The 23724-nt window shown below is 43.8% G+C and overlaps 1 protein-coding gene, 1 long non-coding RNA gene and 2 other non-coding genes across 4 annotated transcripts; 1 reads left to right on the plus strand and 3 right to left on the minus strand.

The window, feature by feature from the left end:
* Positions 1 to 11: 11 nt before the first annotated feature.
* Positions 12 to 10267, minus strand: LOC109510026 (uncharacterized). The gene is made up of 3 exons (XR_002167042.1): positions 10180 to 10267; positions 3944 to 4090; positions 12 to 110 (listed from the first exon to the last, which is right to left on the minus strand). It is a non-coding gene; the product is annotated as an uncharacterized LOC109510026 (long non-coding RNA).
* A 5633-nt stretch (positions 10268 to 15900) lies between these two features.
* On the plus strand, positions 15901 to 20826 carry LOC109509972 (G-protein coupled receptor 26-like). Its single transcript, XM_019859943.1, has 3 exons — positions 15901 to 17064; positions 17755 to 17868; positions 19434 to 20826. Exons 1-3 carry the CDS (start codon positions 16388 to 16390, stop codon positions 19723 to 19725), a joined length of 1083 nt encoding a protein of 360 aa, XP_019715502.1. The 5' UTR covers positions 15901 to 16387; the 3' UTR covers positions 19726 to 20826.
* trnak-cuu (transfer RNA lysine (anticodon CUU)) lies at positions 20378 to 20450 on the minus strand. Its single transcript has one exon. It is a non-coding gene; the product is annotated as a tRNA-Lys (tRNA).
* A 402-nt stretch (positions 20827 to 21228) lies between the features above and the next one.
* Positions 21229 to 21301, minus strand: trnak-cuu (transfer RNA lysine (anticodon CUU)). The gene has a single exon. It is a non-coding gene; the product is annotated as a tRNA-Lys (tRNA).
* Between the last annotated feature and the right edge of the window lie 2423 nt (positions 21302 to 23724).

Here is a 23724-nt window from a genome sequence, read left to right on the forward strand (position 1 = left end):
AATAAGCGTACCAGCACAGTTGAGCAATCTTGGCGTTCCGGCGAGCCAACAAAGCATGTCCTTTGAGCTCAGCGTACGTGCCATGACTCAATTCTGATGGGAACTGCGCTCTGGGAAAAGAGAAAAAAAAAAGCCCTGATAGTAATTATTGGAATAATTGCAACAATTATCATATCACAAGGCACAGCAATTTTTTTTCCCAAGTTACCATAACCTGATAAATAGCTGAACAATTTCCCCCTTTTCTGCGGTGAAATGGCTTGCCAGCCATTAGCACTTCAGTGTAGCGCCAATGATTGACTTGCCGTCTGCTTAGCAGTGACCCACGATTTTTTGTGTGTGTTAAGAGGAAAGGGTCAGCAGACTAGTGAGGGGAAAGAGGGCGGGGCAGCAGAGGGGGATTGATTGGGGTCTCCGTTGTTGCCAAACGGCGTGTGAGGGTGTATTGGCGTGTAGACAATGGGGCCCGGCGAACACTGAAAGGCCTTCTCTGTGGATCCCTGTTAGCTGTCTATTATCCGCGGTCTCCGGGGGGCTGCTAAATAGAGGGCATGTGTTAGGCAGACATTTATCATGTAATTACAGCACTAGGATCCGTTTCTGATGGTGTGTGATGATTACTAATAATTACTGTGCATTTCACGCCTCCAAAGGACCCAGATGGGGTCCCAGGACATCAATACAAAGAAAGGGGGGGAGTGGCCGAAACCAAAATGGGATAAGGGAGAAAAATGTGAAGACATGGAAGGACTGCTGAAGAGGAAAAGGTGGGGTGCCTCGCCATCAACCAATTTAGGGGTGCTCATTAGGTAAATGAATTGAACCATACGTGTCCAAATACTAATTTAGTCATGGAGTCAAGGATAGGAAGGGGGTTCTTTTTTTTTTTTTCTGTCAATTGCAATCTACATAATTCTTTCATTATATTGCAGGATTTATAATTCCCCCAAAATTGCTTTTCATCAAAGCATGAATATTTTTTTAAATATTTATATTTTAATGGGTCAATAAATAAACTACACAAAATAAATGTGTACTATATTTTTAATATTTTCCCAATGTTATATGGAAAGACATTAAAATGTATGCATATATTAAAATTCTGACAAATATATATACTGTATTTAGTGAGAAACTCATAATGTAATTAATTTTAATGAATTAATTGGTTGATATTTTCACTTTTTATAATATTTCTGTACAGTTTGCACTGACAATCAAATATCAGAAAGCTTGTGATAAAACAATTGTTCTTCATTTGTGGCTATATGACTGTATTTTACTGCCTCCTAGTGGCCAAGGCGGGCACGCCAGAAGGAGCAGCACAATTAATTGAGTTCAAGCATTAAATCATGATGCACAAATTGTTTAATTCTTGACATCCAGTCACACCGAAGGACAAGTTTTGTTCCATTAAGCTAGCATGGATGTTTTGGAATGTGCGAGGGAAATTATTTTTGTATTATTATTATTATTTTTATTATTATTATTATTTTTATTATCACCATTGCAATTATTATTTAAAAATATATTTTAAAATATTGTGCCAGCTGAATCTTTATTGGAAAAAAAAAGGTGATGACCAGCAGGTTGAATGTATCTACTTGCAAATGAATTCGTGTGCTTGAAATAAAAAGGATCAATGCTGTATTCCTGCCCTCTGCTGGACTTGAGGAAAATCCATCTGTCTCAGAAAAGAAAGCACAAGGTGCTATAGAGTAGCAGTACACGCTTTGCGTCTTAACAGGTGCGGCCAGATTTCATTGAATTTTGCTTTAAAAATGCTGCTCTTATCCAATTTTGACTTGTCAATATAGCTCAATGGGCCTGATAAATGACTCATCTTAGCATGCCTTTGGTCAGGACGAGCAGACGAGCTGAAGCTGAAACTACTGAGTGGCAGCACAAAGGACCTCTGGAGCAATACGGGCTCAGAGTTGGGGCGTCAGTCGGGGGAAGATGAGGATGCTCCTGTTTAATAGAAACAAATTGCTCTCCACTTCCCGGTGACACAGATAGCGGCCCATTTGTGCCCGCTGGCCTTTGTGGGGAACAACAGAAAGGAAATGTACTCATCCTGGCCGGGGATAAAGTTCGGGGCTTTTTGTTACACCGTCAGTTACCTTAGCCTCGGTACCCACCCCCCTTGAACAAGCACAGCGGTTAAGTAGTTCAGGTGCCTGCTACATTCTGTTAGATTAAAGGTCCCTGCTGCTGGCCCGAGTTGAATTGCCTCAGCTGGAGACGGCGGAGGGAGGCGGTGGACGGAGCGGCACAGTTGTAGGGCCATGTGGCATGAATGGACACCTTGTGTGTGTTCACAGAGGCAAAACGCTTCGGGAGAGAGTGGGTGACAAGGGAGGGGGGCACTATAGGTGAGGGGAAATGAGAGGGAAATGTGAGGGAGGGGTGGCCTCGCCCCTACTTACCCTCAATCTATCTCTTCAACCGCTTTTCCACCTGCAAAGTGGAAAGCAGAACGCTTGTGTTCAAAAAGGACTCGGGTGGGCAGGTGGATCGTGGGCAGGATCTCGAAAGACCTGGAAATACAAACACGCTTTGCCCCTATGGAACATGGACCTCAAGAGGGAGGACACAAAGCACACATGGAGGGATGGGAACTTCCAGAGCAGCAGTCGGTGCAGGGTCTCCGGGAGAATGAGTGAAGTGGAAAACAAAAAGTCATTGTCAGCTGACACATGATGCAGGCCAAGGCCGAATGACTTTGAAAAATCATCTAATTGTGTTTTTTCACTCAATATTGCGATTTAATATGCAGTCTTTTTTTTTTAACAAACAAGCAATACCATTTCATAATAAACACTATCAGATGCATTCGACATCAATGTTTTGGTCTTATCGGTTAGGCCAATGTAAAAATATAGACAAATGAACTTTTTTTTTTTTTTTTTTAATGGGAATGGGGGGAGAAAAGTCTTGGAAAACTGTGGTTTGATCATTAAGCCGCTGGGAAAGTAAACAAAGAAGAAAAAAAAACAGTAACTATGTGCAGCAGATGGCAGTATAAACACATGTATGGCATGCATGCATGCACACACACTACTAAATACAACTACAACTAAATAGCGCCAAATAGTTTCTAAAGTTTGTCAAATATAAAACTGTCACGGTGATTGAATTGATTGGTGAATCATTGTGAATTCATTATTTTGCCATCAAAAGCTCAGTTTAATTGTTGGTGTTGGTATTTTACAGAAGAAAACGACTGTTTAGATGCTTGAGACGTCACGAAAGCCAAAATTACCAGCAACAAAGTTACTGCTGTGTGTAAACTATATCTTTTCACAAAAGTCAATATTTACTCTCATTAAGACTTCATTATTGCATCATCACAGTTCAGTGAAAAAACTTTGGCGCATTCCGAATCAGGTGAAAATTTGGGTTGTCACTATAGTGCTTGAAATCCGTCGTAAATCCTGCGCACCTTGTATTCGTAGTCCTGTCACCGGTTAGTGATTCAGTCAGATCTCCGTTTGAAAGCGGTCAAGCGGAGCTGCGCAACACAGTCTGAACATGTCTCGACCTCCGCAAAGTCCAGGGTAGGAGGTCAAGTACAAGAGTCAAAGGTGACGTCTGGCCCACAGGGTTGGATTCCAGGGAAGGAGGAAGCACCCTCTCAATAGTCCCGCTTTGAAAAAAGATTGTGCATCGGGGTGAGGTGACCCTTAGCCAACTCCAAAAACAGTCGTCCTAGTTTATTTTCCGTCCTTTCATGTCCAAGCACACGACATTAGTGACAAGAGCGGGTGGCGGTATGGCAAGGTGTCTTACTGTTTGCAAAAAATAAAAATAAAAACATATAGCATCCTCTATGAGACACAAGGTGAAAGTTCGGTAATCCGCATCTTAATCTTGTGCCGCGCTCAGCGCGGCTTAAAGAAAGCGATACTCCTGTGACTACTTTAGTGGATGATTGTGTTACCTTTACAATTCGGCTTCTCCTCCTTCCTGTTTTGTACTCGCTGGAATGCCTGATAAAAGTATCCCCCGCTGCGGCCTTCCACCTGCAGAGGCGACGGAAAGGCCTGCGGTCCCCGGGTCACAAGTGCAATGTCGTCCAAATGAGAATCTGAACAAGCAAAAAGTAGAAAAAGAAATTCAGGTTGAAGATCGTAGCCGCGAACGACTTCAATGCAAAACCTTTGAACCGGTGAGTTGTACGCCGTGATGTCAAGGTTGTTGACGTTTCATGCGACGTTTCCACAATAGCGGGCATTCATTTGCAAAGGCTGAGGCTGCGGTTGTCAGCGCGCCGCTACATATTTCTTTTCTTCCTTTAAATTGTGCTTGGGTCTGTGCAGGAGGGGAGGCAATTTATCTGTCATGGCCTCCAAGGGAGGCAACCCCCCCCACCCCCTTTTAGTGTATTATACTGACAGCAGCATTATTAGCCACAAGGGAAAGCGGCCGCCGCATGAATTTGGCCACTGTTCACCTCCGGGGCTTAGCCAAACCTCTTTTTACAATAGCGCCGATGGTACTGAGATTTTCCTTTCAGTTATGAATTTGATAAATATATTCATTATGACCCGGGGATGACAGTCCAATCAGATTGTCAGGCGCCCTGTCACGGGCCTCCAACCCTCACTTTGGTGCGGGCTTCTCAGGTTTCCATAGCTGTCATCCAGAGGGCTTTGACTTTCTTATCAACGCTGGGCCCGTTCCCGGGATAATTTCCTGTGTGTCATAATTAAATGGTGGCCCTCTGATGGTGAGTGGCTCCCATTTAAAAGCTGGAATCTCTTGACATCTGTCTGTGTGGAGATACGTTAGGCGAGGGCTCTTTTATGACGGCTTTAAATGAGAAGGTTGCGATGGCGTTCTTGGGCGACGGTTGCGTGCATATAATTTCATCAATTCGTCCATTTTCTACTGCTTATTGTTTTTCCGCCCATTCCCAGCCGGCTTTGGACTGGTCAACAGTCAGGCAAAGGTTTACTTATTGGACAAATATTCATTGAACCAATATGTTTTGGTGGATTTATTTTGAGCCACCTCTACTTCAAGCGTCCCATTTTAAAAGTAAAATCAAATTCACAAACTCAATCGTTTTGCTGGTAAAAGTAAATAAATAAATAAACACTTTTTTTAAAAAGACTTTTTGTATATAAGAAGCGCCGGGAACTTTTCAGCGCCATACAAGGGGCCTGGACGGATCCAAAAAAAGGCCAACAAAAACAATTCTTTCAGGGACTCAAATTTCTGCCAATTGAATTCTTGAGGTGCTGCTGCTTCTTTTTTAAATAAAAAAAAATATATATATACTGATAAAACACTGTACGCCTGTCGGATCATCCTCCATTTTCTGGCCCCAAGAATGAAAACTATTCAATTGTCTTTGTTGCGCCGCTTGGACTATTTGAGTGTATTTCTGCTTTCCTGGATGTCACCTTGAGGAATGCTTGTTTTGTTTGATTGTTTGCATCGGATGGGCTGTAATGGTCAGCACGCTGGCGCACATTTGAAGCAAGCCCAAGCAGTGAAAATTTTGCGGAGTTGGATGAAGAGCGCTGACAGCAGCTTCTATCTGCCAATCTCCCTCTGGATATTGTTGCGGCACTGGCGGACGGATAGCCGGGGTTTGCCGGCTGACGGACGCCCTCTGTCAGCAGCTTATCATTTCCAATTAAAGCCTTTCATCTCAACGTACAGTCAAGTCCTTCCTTGGCAAGCTCCCCCAAAAATGACCTGAACAACCTGTTATTAGTCGTTTTCAACAAGTCCCCATCTTTTCAACCTCTGCCCTGCAATGGGAGGGTCTTGGACAATCAAGTCTTCGGGTTCTTCTTCAACTACCTTGAGCCAAATAAGTCGGAGCGTCAGTCATCGACGGTGGTCACGTTGTGTTTTTGAGATAAACTATCAAAATTGCTTTGCTGTCCAGTAGCGCACGTGTTCCCGCACAAGGGTCTTTTTGTCCGGGGCTCTGTTCTGTCCGGGCATGCGCTGAATGCTATTGCTCCTCTCACTGATGGTCTCTTATGCATAAGACACAAAGGAATGCGCGCGGAGCCAAGCGGCCTCACGTCGTCTTATTTCCTCTAATAAGGTGGCCCCCCTGAGGCATCGGGATGGGCCAACAGATTAACCTCGGCATCATCACGTCAACACGGCGGAATGATGTGAGCAAGTGCAAGCGTGCCCGCATTTGGAATGGACAACAATGCATACAATATCTTTCCCCCATATGGATATGATCACAAAGTGGATCCTTGGGTGGATAGATAAACAGATGGAGACATAGACAGAGATGAAGAAATAGAGAGGGAGAGAGAGAGAGAGAGAGAGAGAGAGATCCCAATGAAACAAAACAGTTTTCAGTTGTTGCAAGACGGTTAGAAGCGTTGTTGCGTCCTCTGCAGGTAGCAGCGCGAACGACAAGCAGGCTTGCACCGTTCTGGCCTTGCTGGAGTCTTCATCTAGTTTTACAAAGAAGGTTTTAAATGCAATCCGATTCACAATTGCGAAATGTAGCCACCCCAATTTCCTGCTCCAAGGCTGCGCAAGCCAATTTCAGATTGATTGCCTTTCCATCTGTTAAATCTGATTAGAATCGGGGGACATAATACTTTTATTTGTTCTTGGGGTGATGGGAGTGCAGCTGGGCGTTTTTTTTTTTTTTTTATAAGATACAGAGGGTGCACATTGAAAATGCACAGGGTGTTACTGGACCACCTGTATGAGCGGTAAAGGAACACCTTCAGAAACACGAGGATAATCCTGCGTCTTTGAATGCTATGGCAGATTACAGATGAGGGAAAGAGGGCATTTGATTAACGGGGGAAAGAAGTCAATTGGCCATGGAGCGTGAAGTGGCGCACAAGGCTCCTTTTATATCAACGTGCCGCCCGCTCTGGCGGGGGATAGCTCAGTAAAGGACTTTGCATAAACACAAACTCATGAAGGATTTGAAGACTGTTGCAAATTGTGATGTTCGAACAGATCTCGAGGTCGGGGATTTGATGCCGCCATGCTTCACTTCACTTGCCTGGGAAAATGCTGAAGCCTTTTCTCTTGCCGCGATCTGTTTCATGTTTCCGTGATAAAGGTCACTTGGACCAGGTGTTTGCCCTCCACTTGACTCCTTTCCAACGAATTGCAGCTAAAGCAGATTTTGCGCTGACCCGGTCTGACTCTGTGTGGTCAATGCGTGAACAAATCAGCCAAAACAGCTTAAAAGGGACTACGGTGGCTTTAAACACTTATTGTGTAGACTTCGAAGTCAAGCGTGTTTATCGTTACATCTTGAGGTGAAATGATGTCAAGGTTTCGGTTGGGGTCATCGATTTACGACACCGTTGACTGTGCAGAACATTTACAGATGAGTTGATTCTTTTCTTAGAGGGCAAATAAAACATGAGTTCAATTTTCTAAGAGCAAATTAGTTGCGCCCCGCCCCGTTTTGTTTCAAGGAAAATTGACAACGAATCGCGATGATTGCCCGCCCTGAATACAGAAGGCAACTTTCCTCATGCGGCAGAGCAATTATCCGGACATTCCGATGTCAAAATGAAATTTCCACTTTTCACATAATTCCATGTTTCACACAATTAAAAAAAGATGAAAATGAATGGAGAAATGTAACAAATAAAATATTTCTCAAGCGCTGTAAAACATGCTAACCTCGAAATGGACAAAAATCCGCATGACCAGTGGGAAAATATCCTCAATTTTCCAAAAGAATGGAGAATTCATCTTTTTCTTTTGTGAATGTCTTGCTTTCAACCTTTCGAGTGCATTCTACAACATTTTACTTCAGCGTTCCTTTGTTCATGTTGCCATAGCAACTCTTAACAGCTTTTCCATTTCATCAAAGGTTGCCTCGCTTGTTTCGGAAGGTGCTTGGGGTGCTAAGCAGATTACCTGCGAATCCAAATAAACACACCGACTTTGGTGTTTGTTTGGGACACTTGACCTCGGCCCTCGGAAGTGATACAAGTGAACCGGGCGGCCATTGGGGCTGCGTTTGGCACTTTTTTGACTTTGACAACTTCACTTCTCGTGGAATCCCATTCACTTGGTTACTGCTTAGCTCAACATTAAAATATGACTCTCGTGCTCACGTGTGGAGACATGCTAACGGTGTATTGATAAACCTTTTGTGTATTTTAATGACTCGAGACGGCACAGAATTCACAAAGGGTCGCTAATCCCCAGTCCGTAGCCGGAGGCCGCACAAAGCAGCGAAAGCTCCCCTGACGTTCCTGCTATCACCTGCCTATTTTATGCCACGGCCGTCCCTTTGGCGCTTTCTTTCCATCCGCTAATCCTCTTTAAGGACATTACCCGCTAATATGTCCATTCAGAAGGTATAAAGGGCCCCGGCTATCTTTTTACCGCCATTGGCAGCACGCTAAAGCATCCCATTAAAGGGGGAAGGCAAACGAGGGGGTTCTATCGTGGTTTTGACCCCAAATGCCGTGCGGATGAAAGGCTGAGAGAGAGGCGGAGGCCTTTCGGAAAGGAGCGCTGATAGACGGCTGGCCTTGAATTCAACAACGAATCGAACGGTTCATGTCATTTATGGGGGGCCGAGACGGTCCTCTGCCTTGCGCCAGAGACACAAAGACAATCGGAGAGTAATTCAACATTTTATCAACATTCATTAATTTCAAGCGGTGTTATTTTACTGCACGACAAATGTAGAAGAAGATAAAATGACACAGTGAACTATGAGGAAATGGACCGATTGGGAGCAATAAGTACGCCTTTTCATGTAAACATAATCATTTTTGAAGTTACGATCCTACCGATAGCATTAGCATCATTGTTAAATGTAAATGGGACAGGATTGGTTGCTGCTTTCAATCAGTGGCTGCCGGCTAGTTATTAGCGATTCACCTGCTAATGTGTACATGGGCAGGCTGTGCAAACTCTGCTCGCAAATAGTTGAATTTTTTTTTTTCGTAACGGATTCTAGGTTCCATTTGTGAAAAGGGGAATTTATGAATGCCGAACGGCAAATGAGATGGAGCCCACTGCATACATTGGTGGCATAATTAAAAAGGAAAACAACATGACAAGATTAAATACAGGGTGCAATTATGAAAATAAAAGTTGATTTTCTCTGACGCACTTCAGGTGGTGATATTAAGAAAATAAGTTATTCACGTCACAAGAAAAAGGTTTCTTTTCACGAGGATAGAACAAGACGTCATTTTACGATCAAAGAAAATGTTAGGAGAAAAGTAATTTTAGGCAAATGAAGTTGGCATATTGAAAGAAAACAGATTGTATTTGTGTGAGGGAGAGTATAACTGTCAAAATGACTCCTGACTTTCCCTAATGAGGCAAAAAAAAAAAAAAAAAAAAAAAGACGAAAGCAAATTTAACCTTAAGGGGCTACTACTGCCTCACCAACAAAGTTGACTTGTTGTGGCCTGGAGGCAGGGCAGATGTTCTTTTCACTGCTCATGGCTGTCCCGGGCACGACTTGAATGACACGCCAGCGCTAATGTGTGCTGACAGCTCCCACAGCACAACACTAGTGACCGCTTGAAACTGGACTTGGCCACAGACAGACACACAGAGACAGAGACAGACACAGAGAGACAGAGACAGAGACAGAGACAGAGAGAGACAGAGACAGAGACAGAGAGAGACAGAGACAGAGACAGAGAGAGACAGAGACAGAGACAGAGAGAGACAGAGACAGAGACAGAGAGAGACAGAGACAGAGACAGAGACAGAGACAGAGACACAGAGAGAGAGAGAGAGAGTGGTGCAATACAGTACCCAAGACCGCCTGCACGTTTGTACCAATGCTGCCCGCTAGAGGGAGACACCTGATCAAAAGTCTTCAGCTGCTGACTTCAAGCTTCACGCTCACGTCTTTCCAGGACTCCATTTGTGGTCAAGTCAAAGCAGATGTTTGCAAATGTCATATTTTGAAGCTAATACGCCGCTCTTTCATGGAGGTGATTTGTGATAATCATTTTAAATTGAACAAAGTAAATGCTTCGCCTGGATCAATCAAAGTGAAATTGAAAAGACAAAAATAAATGCAAAAAAAAAAAAAAAAATCTAGTCAAATATCGATATGGTTTAACCATTCTTTAAAAGACAATATCGTAGATGCTAATGTTTCCTTCTAAATGTCATTAATGCTGTTATTCCTGTTTCACAAAAGCAGAGGCAAATTTCCTTTAGTTTTCTTACCGTCTGATTGTGAAGCGAACCGTGTACAACTGGAAAAAGAGCCTGTTTGAACGCGGGGGGAATCATAAGCAGTTTTCCAAATGCCAATCAGGGTGAGCACAAAACCTTGAGGCTGCAGGTGGAGAGAGAAAAAGAGATTTCACGAAAATTACTTGAACAGCTGAATTTCATTGGGGGTGAATCTGAGGCTTCAAAGGGTGGCCGGCGTGTGCTGACTCCCATTTGATACCAGTTTGAATTTTCTAATTTACTCCAATTGAGTCAGTCCGACGCGTTACGGGTCACAAACATGTCAAATGAACAGTGGTGTGTCGACTTTTTCCATCCGCTTTTTACGTTGTCCTATTTTTCCAAATATTTTTTGTCAGACTTTTGGCCGTCAGACTTCGGAGATTCCACTCCAAAACCAGCAGATTAGACTTGCGCTTGCATTTGGCTTGTTCCTTGGCCAATAAAAAAATGTCATTGAATTACATAAATCCACTCTCGGCTGCCGTTTGACCTTCACCGGCTGCGCAGTTACAACATCCCCTCCAGAGAATCAAATGCAGAAACACGACCGGCATGTTCACGAGTGTAGTTGTGTGTGTCACCACGCCGGCCAACATGTGAACTTATGAATCATGACATGGACAAGCACGCAGACCATGTAATGTACATATGTATGTACATGTAAAGTTTCGCCTACAGACGGGAGACGACCGCGCAAGGTACAAATAATAATAAGAGAGGACAGCCAGTTGGGTCTGCGGCCAGGCGTGTTTTCATCGAGCCACGGGCGTGAGTCATCCATGGCCGCTCGCTCTCGACTAATGCGTTTGTTTTGGTCCCACACACGAGGACATTTCGCTGACTAACTTGCTCCTCTTTCCTTGATGAGAATTTGCATTTAGGGGCTTTTTAGAAACACTCATCGTAATAAAGATGATGAAGCACAGACGAACACTTGTGGGATTTTCCAACACATTAATAAATACATCTTCATGATTATAAAATAAATCAAATGGAAATTGTTCCCATCTTTAAAAGTCATCTTAACTCTTTTATTCCCCTGTGACGTATAAATACACCAAGAAAAGCCACTACGACCGCCTATCCATGACATATTTATACGTCATTTCCCTTTTTTTTCGTGTCATAGAGCGCAGAAGGGTCTGACGAACTTTGTCTTTGTGTTTTGACTCGCAATATTTTAGTGTTTGTCTTTATGTTAAAATTGTTCAAAATATTTTAACGGTTTTGTTTTTACATGCCAGTTTTTACTTTATGTCCAGTACAGCACTTTGTATGCAGCTATGGTTGTTTTAAAGTGCTCAGTAAATAAAGTTGAGTTGAGGATATGACACAATTATGGGACAATATGGACAAAATGGACAAAAGCGACTTTAGGGGACATGAAGAGAAAAAAATGTAGTGTCATAGGAAATGACATAAAAGAGCAGTATGAGACAAATAGGACATAATGAGATACAATTTTGGACAGAATGTGACATAGTATCAGACATTATGGGACAGTATAGCACAAAATGGACATAAGTAACAATAAGGGACAACATGGGGCATGATGGAACAAAATAGAGCATCATGGGACATAACTGTGGATATTAAAGTATATTGTGGCACAAATGGGACTCTGTCGGACAAAATGAGAAATAATGGGAAATAATAGCGGACATTTTGGGATATTATCTGTCAAATACAACCCAATGGGAGATGACATAACAGGATAAGATACCAGAGGGAACAATAATGACAAGAAAATATATACTGTAATAGGCAATGGCAATTTAACGAAACAATAACTTGAACAATTTAACACTTTCAGAATTTTCCAGCCCAGTAATTACATGCATCTTAAAATACACTTTCATGGAGATTAACACTAAATTACAGTACTTCGATAAACTACAGTCTTGTTAATTGCTTTAACAGACCAGATTAGAATAACAGTTCAAATAAAATTAGATTATATGCGAGGAAAACAGAATAGAAGCCATTTGTTCTGGCAAGAATGGTTGCATGGTTACAACGTCGTGCATTTCACCCCACAACTAACATGACGATACAGACATTAGGTAGCTCAGTTAATTGAACAGTTTCCACACGTTTAAATGAGACTCGAAAACGTTAGAAGTGAACTATTTCTCACCAGTGTGACGTTAGTTTGGCGTATAGGGACAAAAAAAAAAAACGTTTTCGCTCCGTTCAACTCAATGCTAATGCTAGCAACGGACCACCTGTTGTTCGGGGAGCTAAACAGCAGACTGGCATGGATACTTGTGACGTCATATCATGGAAACAATTGCTTCTTAAAAAAATTGTTTCACCCACCACCACCACACCTCCCAGAACAAAGTTCAGCGAGTGACCGTTGATTTCCGTATTTATTTATTATGGTGAGTTACGTGACATATATAGTGTACATAACATACATACATAGTTAAAGACGTCAAGTTGCAGCCAGAATAATGTAAATACAGCACAAAGCAAAATATGGGCATGACAAAACGCTCAAGTTTCGCGAGTGACTCAACGGACCAACCTACAGATATGTGACGTTTTAAATCATTTTTGGATTGGTCGAGTACTTTGCAGTGGGAACAAATGAAATCAACAACTGGTGCGTCTCCAAAAGATTGCCCCCACACAACAAACGCTGTAACAAATCGTCCATCCATTAATCCATTTTCTGATCCGCTTTTCCTCACCAGGGTCGCGGGGGGTGCTGGAGCCAATCCCAGCTGTCCTCGGGCAGAAGGCGGAGGACACCCTGAACCGGTTGCCAGCCAATCGCAGAGCACATGCAGACAAACAACCATCAGCGCTCACACTCCCAATCCCAACTAGGGACAATTTAGAGTGTTCAATCAGCCTGCCATGCATGTTTTTGGAACGTGGGAGGAAACCAGAGTACCCGGAGAAAACCCACGCAGGCACGGGGAGAACACGCAAACTCCACACAGGAAGACCGGAGCCGGGACCGAAACCACGACCTCTGCACCATGAGGCCAACACGCTAACCAGTGGACCACGGGGCCGCCGTAACAAATTGTGTTTGGAAGAAAATAAATGTGCGTTGGTAAGTGCGACTCATTGGTGATTTGTGAATTGTTGGGTTTTACTACGAGTACCTGCTGTCATGTTTCACCAAGAGTCCCCTCATAAATAAAGTAGCACTTCATCACCATGTCTGTTCCTTCACTGTGTAAAGGTCAGAGATTTTTTTTTTAAGTCTCTGTGGAATTCATTAAAATATGAAAATATGTTCCATTCCCAATTTGTCAAAGGGGATAATGTATCGCTGTCGAGACAGCTGAAGTATGTGACAATGCCGTTAAAATGAATGGACTGATTACTTTTATCCTTGCAAGTGGACAGTGTGAAATTTCCTTCAATTAAAAAAATACAGCTTTTAATTTCACTCCTGAAACTAATCAGAGCCAAAAATGGAACACTAGATTCACATTCATTTGTGACAGTGTTAAATGAGACTAATCGGTCCTCACTGAAGGATTCTGATTAAACAAGAAGATGCTATTTGGCTAACATAATGGCCATGTTCGGGCAGGCCTCACATCATGGACACTCGGTAGTCTGTAAAAATGAACGACATAGATGTTCAATTATCAGTCCTTTGCTTTAGATGACAACATCGTTTTTTGGTCGGTCTGCCCAGCTTTAACAATAAATGGATGGTGTGATTTTGACCATTTGTTTCCATAAAAACAAAAAACATGCACATGAAATGGCAGAGCAACAAAATAAGCCTCAAAATGTATAAAACAATCACTTCAAATAATCACAAAATCTGCAAATTAGTGATGTATTCCCTAAAATGTTTTTTTTCTTTTTTTCATGTAGATGGTGGCATATCACTTAAAATGCAAAAAAAATCACAAAGGGTCAATGCCACACATCCAGCATGCACACAATCATGAACCCATGTTACATTGATAAAATCTATTTAGATGTTAAATTATTCAACACAACCAAATGTTCACATGAGGCTCATCCATTGTATTAGCTATGACATCACACATAGGCAAACAAATGTGCAGAGCGGTACTTTACACAAATAATATTAAGTCATTAACTCACCTTTTGGCATTTACATTAAAAAAAAAAATGTTAAGGAAATAAATGTTAAGGAATACAGGCACATAAATACAAAACCAAGATTCCACCAGATAGCCCCAAATCAATGATTTTATTTTTTTAGCCTGAGCGCAAAAACAGCAAACGGACAAGATTTACAGTGAATAATCAGTGACACGTTCCCAAAAATCAGAATCAGCTTTATTGACCAATCATGTTGAAACACACAAGGTGGAAGAGGTGGTGACCAGGATTATGCGACTTTGCAAATAAGCAAGGTTCACAAAATGTTGTGATGCCTTTACCACCCATTGTTCTCAATTCATCCTTTCATACATCCCTCAGCAAAAACAATCGCAATTTCTACTTTGGATGCTGTTGGCCAGCTTTCATCTGGAGGCGAGAAAAAAAAAAACACGTGAGCATCTCACAGCGGGTGCAATGTGATTCCCAATGATACAAACTGTACAGTAGGGAGAGATCTCAGCGAAGTTGGTCGCCATGGTCACATGTGCTCGGGTGTTGCTGGCAAACACCCACACAACCCATCACAATGGCTTTACGTCTCGCGCCCGTGAAAATGTACCATGCCCCCACCCCTCAAAGTACGATACGAGAACTGCACTGCCAATGCCAAAGGCTGCGCCACCAACGCAGTCGATGCAGACGTCTGTGATGAATTCAAAGTGACACAGACGGCATATTACAGACCACACTAATGGGGTCGGTCACACTGAGATGAAACTGTGCTTTGAGCTCAAGCGGAGAGGCATTTTAACCTTTTATGGTGCTAGGAACCATATTTGGCCACCCTCACGCAGGGCTGGGGAACCGTTTTCCCTCAGTCCTGTGAGGGCCAGTTTAATTTGATGAAGAACTGGGATGCAACTAGATTTTTTTGGTGTGTGTGCTATTTATAGCATTTTTTCTGAAGTTTTGTTTTGGAAGGGCCGCGTCAAACCAATACCACCCAATATGCCACACCTTTGTTTTAGAGGTGGAAATATGTACTGTAGCTACCGTATACAGTATATATTACAGTATATATTGGCATCTCAACAACCATGAAACTATTTAACTGATATAAATGTCATTGCAATCGAGATAGACACTGCAAACACTGCCATGAGAAAGCAATGCGTTATATTCATGATTAAAATGTTTTTGGAATTAAAAAAAAACATTTTAAATTTAAAGTGACAGTTATACCGAATAAGCAGGGATAGTTGTGTTGATTTTCTTTTTCGGTATTCAATTTTGCATTCCTTTATAGTTATTCAATATCTCAAAATTGTTTTCCATTTTAGTGAAATATTTGCCTTATGCATATTGCTCTTTTTAGGGAAAAAAAGACAATGATACTCTATATTATAATGTCTGAGTATTATTTCTGAAAATATTTTAACATGCATGATCAAGAATTTTATTGAAATTACCAAAATGATTTTAACCATCTAGTCCGGTCAACAAAAACTTGGCATTTTACATGTCAATGGGGCGGTTTACAATGTCCTTTAAATAAATTAAAAAAGAAAAAAGGAAAGAAAGAACGGGGTGCCGCCCCAGTTTTCTTCAACGCAAGGGAATATTGCAGAAAAGCATCCCTCCCACGGGGCCAGCACGCCTTTCGGAGTTTTGCAAAAACAAAAGAAATGTGAAGTTATTCATTTGAGTGTGGGGAGAAAAGTTCTCAAAGCACATCTCGATCGATCACTATGGCGTCGGTGTTTGGGTGACGTTCTCCGTGACATCAGAACGCAACCACGCAACCGTGCGTTTGCTATTTTTCCCATGCCAAATGGGTCTATTTTTAAACACAAGGGGGTGGGGTGCTCAGTCCTCTGATGCGCCGACGGAAAAGACGAGCACGATGACACACTCAGTCACTCGCAGAAAGAGAAGCTTGGACTACATCCCCGCTCACCACCCCCACCCCTTTTTTTTCTGGAGGATGCGTTTTGCGTTGATGCGTATTTGCGCATGAGCCGGCGGGATCCAGTCAAAGCTTGGGAAGCAACAGCCAGCACATTCTTGGGAGTTCAGTTCGCACGATGCGCGTGTTGAGTCTGCGGCAACCCGCGGCGAGCTTCGGCTGACCCGAGGACTCGGCACCATGCACGACGCGGACGTGGCGTGCGCCGCGTTGCTGCTGGTTATCATCGCGGTGTCGCTGCTGTCCAACCTTCTGGTGCTGATCTGCTTCGTGCACAACGCGGAGATCCGCAAGGAAGCCCCCGCTCTCTTCATCCTCAACTTGACCTTCTGCAACCTGTTGCAGAGCGTCTCCAACATGCCCCTCACCCTCGCGGGGCTCCTCACATCCGGCCGGCAGCAGCGCGGAGGAGGGGCTCTGTGCCAGACGGTGGGCTTCCTGGACACCTTCCTCACCACCAACTCCATGCTGACCATGGCGGCGCTCAGCATCGACCGATGGGTGGCGGTGGTCTTCCCGCTCAGTTACCACTCCAGGGTGCGGCGCCGGGACGCGGCGGCGGCGGTGGGCTACACGTGGGCGCACTCGCTGTGCTTCTCCGCAGCCGCCTCCTGCCGCTCGTGGGTGGGCTACCACCAGCTGTACGCGTCGTGCACCCTACGCGGCGCCAGGGCCAAGGGGGGCGGACTGCACTTCTTGGTCTTCACCGTGGCCCTGCACGCGCTCAGCTTTCTGCTCGCGCTGGTGGCCATGTGCGTGACCTACTTGAAAGTGCTCCGGGTGGCGAGGTTCCACTGCAAGCGCATCGACGTCATCACCATGCAGACGCTGCTGCTGCTCGTCGACATTCATCCCAGGTGGAGAGCACTTCCCACCGGAATTCATCATCGTCTTCTTCTTCCTCTCTTATCTTTTGCATTAAGGAGAGGAAATTACATTGCTTTAAAATCTGTCTGTATCAGTGGGCGTACAAAAGGGGGGGGGGCTGTGGTGGTGGTGTAGTGGGCGGAGGAGCTGCTCTTGGGGGAGAAGGTGCTTTCACTCACTCTCGTCCCCCCCAAAAAAATTTTAATGGGCAGCAAAAAACCTGAGGTCACACATTCTGACACTGTTATAAATTGTCACCCTACTTAAAACTCAAAATCTACTTTGAAACCCTATTTTAAACCCCGATGCCAACTTCGATATCCTTATTTGAAAGTCTAACCCTTGTCGGAAACCCCACAATACAAACTGCATAATGTTACAGTGGCTTATTCGAATATCAAATGTACTTTTCGGAATACAATCTTAATGAACACCTTGGCCTACTACGCGACTGTATTTTTAACGTGGCTTATGAAGCTGTCCCAAGTATTTTTTGCCATGTGTAAAAAGTTTCATCACCATCTACATGCATTGGCCAACGATTTGAAAAATTAAGTAGAAATCAAGCACACGCCAAAGAAAGTACTTCAGAATGTGTATTCCTCTCCAGCCTTTTGGATATCTGATGTCATCTGCTATTTCCCAGCATGCTTTGCTTCATCACCCGATGTCCTCCGCAGTGTTCGCCAGAAGTGCCTGGACGAGCAGAAGCAAAGGAGGCAGCGCTCCACCAACAAGATCAGCACGTTCATCGGCACGTTTGTGCTGTGCTTCACCCCGTACGTCGTTACCAGGTGAGCAGCAGAACTTGCCGCAACTTTGGCCCAATTGCTGTGGTCAGAATTTCATGAAACCAAGATTGGAGGGCGTTCTCCTTATAAGATGGTTGGAGTTTATTAATGGGAATAATATGTGAACCAGGATCCATATTTATCTCTCTCAAGACTTATTTTAAAGCAGAAGGACTAGATCCATCCATCCATTTTCCGACCCGCTTATCCTCGCAAGGGTCGCGGGGGACACCCTGAACCGGTTGCCAGCCAATCGCAGAGCACACAGAGACGAACAACCATCCGCGGTCACAATCACCTCTGCACTGTGAGGCCAACGCGCTAACCGCTGGATCACCGGGCCGCCTAACGCTAACCCATTATGTGAAATTCCATATATGGTCTTATGGAAATTAGCATAAATGCTCAGGAAATTAAAAATCTTCAAACACCTGCAATTTGAACACATGTGGAACAGTCACAGATCTAAACAGAGCACACATCAATACTCCCTGGGATATATTCAACTGTGGTATCGACTATTACTTCATTGGGGACCTTCTCTGCCTATTCTTCTTGCTCTTAATTGAGCTACATCGACATCCAGTAAGCCTAAATACTGTCTGTTGTGGCACTAATACTTTCACTGCTCAATTCTAAATTCTGACTTTCGAGTGACCGATGAACCAATAACGCCAATCGCCAATTACCGCCATGAGAACGGCACTTTACTGGACTTGAATTGAATCTGAGAGTCACTCCTTCTTATTGTGCGGATACTTGATCCGCGTCATGGTGGCAATAAGATTTCGCTCTCGCCGCCCATCGATCCTGCGAGCACGCTTAATCCTCGTCGGCGAGATGAAAGAAGCAAATGAGTCAGCGCCACTCTCGGTAGCTCTCATTAGTATTTGGCCGCGTGCATTAGCGCCGGAGACCTGTCGCAAGCTGTTAGATTCGGTGGGATGGAAATAGCCGTCTGACAGAATGGAGGAGATCTGCGTAATTAAGAGGACAGATTAGCCACCAAACAATGCATTTGCTTGTTCGTCTCGCTTGAACACAATCGGATGCATTCGGGCATCGGCGGCTTGACATTTGCAGACGTTGTCGTGACATTTCAATGGAATGTTCGTCACGCGGAGGCTCTTCCACTCTAATTAAATTCCTCCCGTTGGAGGAAATATCAGAGTCCTATATCGATACGTGGTTACGTTCCTTAAGTCGATTTTTTTTCTACTCTCTGTGCTTGACTATTTTTTTTTCGTTTTACTGCCAACACCTGAAAGCAGAAAGCTGTCCTTGTGAACTGCTTATTTTGTCAAACTAGGCTATTTACATGTTCTTGATCCTCTGCATAGAATGAGTAGACACCTGAAAGCAGAAAGCTGTACTTTGAACTGCTTATTTTGTCAAACTAGGCCATTTACATGTTCTTGATCCTCTGCATAGAATGAGTAAGATTAGCGCCCTGCTAATGAGCTGAGAGTTCTCAATGGACAGAATGTTTGTCAATTGATCAACTGTGACAAAAACGGCTTCATTATTTATCAGGTATAATAAATCTTCTCTTGTTCTCTTTGAGACAGATTGCTCGAGCTCTTCTCCCCGGAGCACATCAATGCTCACTGGGGGGCGCTGTCCAAATGTTTGGTGTACGGCAAAGCGGCCAGCGACCCCTTCGTCTATTCGCTGCTCCGCCACCAGTACAGGAAAACCTGCGGCCTACTGGCTCGCAAGATCCTCGGCAGGAGCCAGCGGGAATCCTTCTCCGCCGTTTTGAAGGCCAACGCCAGGAGGAATCAGGACGACCAGCTCGGTGCCAACGCGACTAATGATCACGGCCAAGCACCCTGCAGCAAATCATCTCTTGGCCAGTGAAGCAGAGACCATGATTGTATTTTCTCCCTCCTGGAAATGTCTTGATGTTTGGTTTCAATGAAGCTGTGGTGGCAATTCCACCCACGTGACCATATCGAGGCAAACCACAATTCACATCTTCATTTTCACCAAAAGGACAATTTTGAGTCATCAGTGAACCTGCATGTTTGTGGAATGTGCGAGAAAAGCTGAAGTACTCGGAGCAAAGCACATGACAACAGTACATGCTACCGTTAGCGTAACCCGCTGCCGCGCCTGCAGCGCTAGCTTTCAACCTAGGGTCACAAACCTTTTTGAAAATGAGAGCTACGTGTTCGTACCAAGGTTTACCAGTTAGATACACATTCCAGAAACAACAAATCAGCAACAACCCATCTGGGGCTTGAACACAAAACACTCAGATTAGGACCCCCATGTTGTATTGACTGAGTTCACCCGGATTGGGCTCCAGGAAGTACGTTTTCAAACCTGGTACGGATTGAAGGATACACCTAATTTGACATGGTGGAAAACTATTCCTCAGCAGGGTCAAATACCCAACGCAGGTGTCAAAGTGTCATGCTCGACCGAGTGAGTTAACCAGGCTTTGCATACTCTGCTCTGTAGTCTGCTAATGTTATCACCAGACAAAAGACACCTCAAGTGAACCTGACGCCCAATGTGGGGGTCGAACCCACGACCCTGAGATTAAGAGTCTCATGCTCTACCGACTGAGCTAACCGGGCTGTGGAGGACATCCTCTGAGTCCCTTTTGATAAAAGAAAAGGTGAGTTCAATGCTTTATTAAATGTGGTGTAGAGTCTGAAATACGCCGAACATCAGGCAAAACATTCAAAACACTCACACCTGAGGTGGGGTTCGAACCGACAGCTCTAAAAGACTATCAATTGAGCTAAGCAGACTTTTTGCCGTTTGTAAAATGTTTTTAAATCTGGGAAGGAGTACTGTACACTAGCCTTTTTCTCCAAAATAATGTTTCTTAATTTTGGCATGGAGCCGAAGATACACCGAGGTTCTCATGGCAGAAAAAAATATCCCTCAAGAGCAGGGGTGCCAAACTCATTTTTGTCGCGGGCCACATTGTTGTTACGGTTTCCCTTGGAGGGCCGTTATGACTGAATTTTGTGAAACCATATAAATGTCGAACCGCCTCCACATATTACATACACAGAAAACAACAAATAGATGGATAACTCGTTTTAAGGTTTAGAATAATGGATTGTTCAAACATTGTAACTATGACATTATAGTTATGACAATTTGAAATTTTGGTTCAGACTTTCGTAAGCATCATGGAAGTTAACATGCTTGAATTGCTTTAGCGGGCCGAATAAGAAGATTCGTCGGGATCGACCTGGCCCCCGGGTCTTGACTTTGACAGCTGTGCTGTACAGGATCCTGACACCCAATGTCCGACTTCTTTGCCATTGGGGATGTATGTTGAAATCTGGTCTTGAGTCTAAATAGAACACTCCGGACTAAAGACACCTCAATAGAAGGTAACGCCCAATGTGGGGCTCGAACCCACGACCCTGAGATTAAGAGTCTCATGCTCTACCGACTGAGCTAACCGGGCGATACACCTCAGGTGAGATTGAAACGCAGAATTCTGAGCCTGTTGCATGCTGTACCGGCCGAGTTCACAACCTCCCCCAGAAATGTGTTCTTAAATCTGATGCACAGTCTAAAATATAACAAATCAGGCAATACATTCCGACACAGAAGCTAACGCCCAAGGTGGGGTTTTGAACCCACAATCCTAAGAGTCAAACAGACTATCAATTGAGCTAAGCAGACTTTTTGCCTTTTGTAAAAAAAATTTTAAATCTGAGGAGTACAATACACTTTGCAGACAGAAAAATATTCACAGACTATTTCCAGTGCTCAGCATAAGGCTCAAGACCACAACCCTGAAAGTAAGAGTCCCACCTGAGCTAACCACCCTTTTTCTCCAAAATAATGTTTTTAATTTTGGCATGGAGCCTCGGATACAGTAATGTGAGGTTTTTTTTTTTTCTCCAAGGCATATCGGAAACATTTTGGTCTGCTTTTCAGATTAAAAGAAAATAATCTGAAGATACTAGTTTTTTTTTTTGTTGTTGTTTTTTTAATTGACCAGCTAAAATACTGTAAGTGTTCGTTTGGTGCCATTAACTCCTCCAATTATGATCCAAATGTGAACAAGACAGTCGTAAAATGGTCCTTGCTTCCTAAATGCATGGAGACCTTCAGCATTACCAATGCCATACTGTTCCCCCCCCCCCCCCCCAAACTGGGTGCCGTGATTAATATTGAAGCATAACCTCAATGGAAAATCCCGGATTAGACGCGCTATGTGTTCAAGGGATAATGTAAAACGTGAAGTCCGTCGAAACTGTATGGCGCGTTTCACACACGGCGGCGAATGACGCAGGATTGATGTATTATGATGGAGCTGTCAGGCATGAGTTGTAAAGTGCCTTTCAGACAATGAACCCTCATTTAATCCGAAACCTTTAGTCACCTTTTGCTATTTGTGGGATAATGTCATGTAGGTGTAAGCGTGTGAGTAATTTTAATGTGAGGAGGTGACATCGGGCGAAACAGGGTAAGGCGTGTAGCAGGGATCCATTCTACCTCGTGACTCATGAGAGATTTGTGACAAATCAGGATGTTGACCATAAAGCGTTTAAGTGGCATCCATTTATTTATTTTTTATCAAGCTGTGTTTGATGTTTGTCTGTTTACATGTCAATAAAGTTTGTGCAATGCAAACTGAATGGGCTGCTAGCGTATCTGGATACGTACAACTACCCACATACCCAGACACATGCTCCATTAAGACGGCATAGAGGTCTTAAAGTCAAACCTTAAAGTTACCTGAAAACCATTCAGTGCGAGTATTGAACCTCCAGTTACTCTCAACCTTTGGTCAGTTTGACCCGAGGCGTGTGCACTTAACCAAGCATAAATTAAATCCCAATGAACATAGTTTATATATCCTGTTATTTGAATTTAGCTCTTTACAACTTGGAGGTTAAAATGAGGATTTTCTTCTTTTTTTTACCCCTAAATGAATATTATTTATTTTTATATGCAGTGAACCCATATTCATAGCAAGAGAAATGTTCCTGACCCGGGCGGCCCGCTGGTCGACAGGTTAGCGCATCGACCTCACATGCAGACATGTAGGGTTGGATTACGGCTCCGGCCTTCCTCTGTGGAGTTTGCGTGTTTGCCTGTGAGGGTTTTCTGCGGGTACTCCGGTTTCCTCCCACATTCCAAAATCATGTTTGGCTGATTAATGAAACACTCTAAATTGTCCCGAGGTGTGAGTGTGAGCACGGATGGTTGTTGGTCTATGTGTGCCCTGCGATTAGCTGGCAACCAGTTCAGGGTTTCCCCCGCCGACTGCCCCAAGACAGCTGCAATAGGTTTTAGCATGCCCCGCGACCCATCTGAGGTAAGCGAATCAGAAAATGGATGGATGGATGTTCCCGACCCGCCGGAAGTGGAGGACGGATGTTCCAGACCAACCATGCAGCAACAGATGAAAACCTGCAATACGAAGAGACCACAATGATTATTTTATAATCGTACCGCTCCCATTACCTATTGCTGGAATTCAGTTCGGGACCTTTTCTGCCCTTCTCTCTGCAATCATTTGTATTGTGTCGATATTTGGATAAGGAAAAATTTCCCTTTTGTCCATGTCTAAAATGTTCACGAAACCAAACTGCGTGAATAACACCTTGAGTCCCCCACACTGATGATGAAAGAAAGGAACTAATGAACAGTGGTTTCCACCCACTGCCTCTGCTACCGCTCCTGATGTGGCAGCGGGACAAAGACTTTTAATAAGGCAGCAGCGTTGAGTTAAAAATGTTCTTGATTGCAGAGTGTGAAAAGAAGAGGAAAAAAAAACAATAGAGAGATTCTACACCTTCCCACTCGTCATCATCCTCGATGAACTTCTACCTCTCTTGAAGATGAAGTCATGCTGATATTTCGACATGATGC

The sequence above is a fragment of the Hippocampus comes genome, unplaced genomic scaffold (genome assembly GCF_001891065.2).
Source record: "Hippocampus comes isolate QL1 unplaced genomic scaffold, H_comes_QL1_v1.1 scaffold39, whole genome shotgun sequence".
NCBI classification, from domain to species: Eukaryota; Metazoa; Chordata; class Actinopteri; order Syngnathiformes; family Syngnathidae; genus Hippocampus; species Hippocampus comes.

Excerpts from the sequence above, each read along its gene's own strand:
- LOC109509972 (XM_019859943.1), top strand. The coding sequence starts at position 16,388 with ATGCACGACGCGGACGTGGCGTGCGCCGCGTTGCTGCTGGTTATCATC. Across the intron at positions 17,065-17,754 it reads CTCGTCGACATTCATCCCAG|TGTTCGCCAGAAGTGCCTGG; the intron begins GTGGAGAGCACT and ends TGTCCTCCGCAG. Across the intron at positions 17,869-19,433 it reads ACCCCGTACGTCGTTACCAG|ATTGCTCGAGCTCTTCTCCC; the intron begins GTGAGCAGCAGA and ends TCTTTGAGACAG.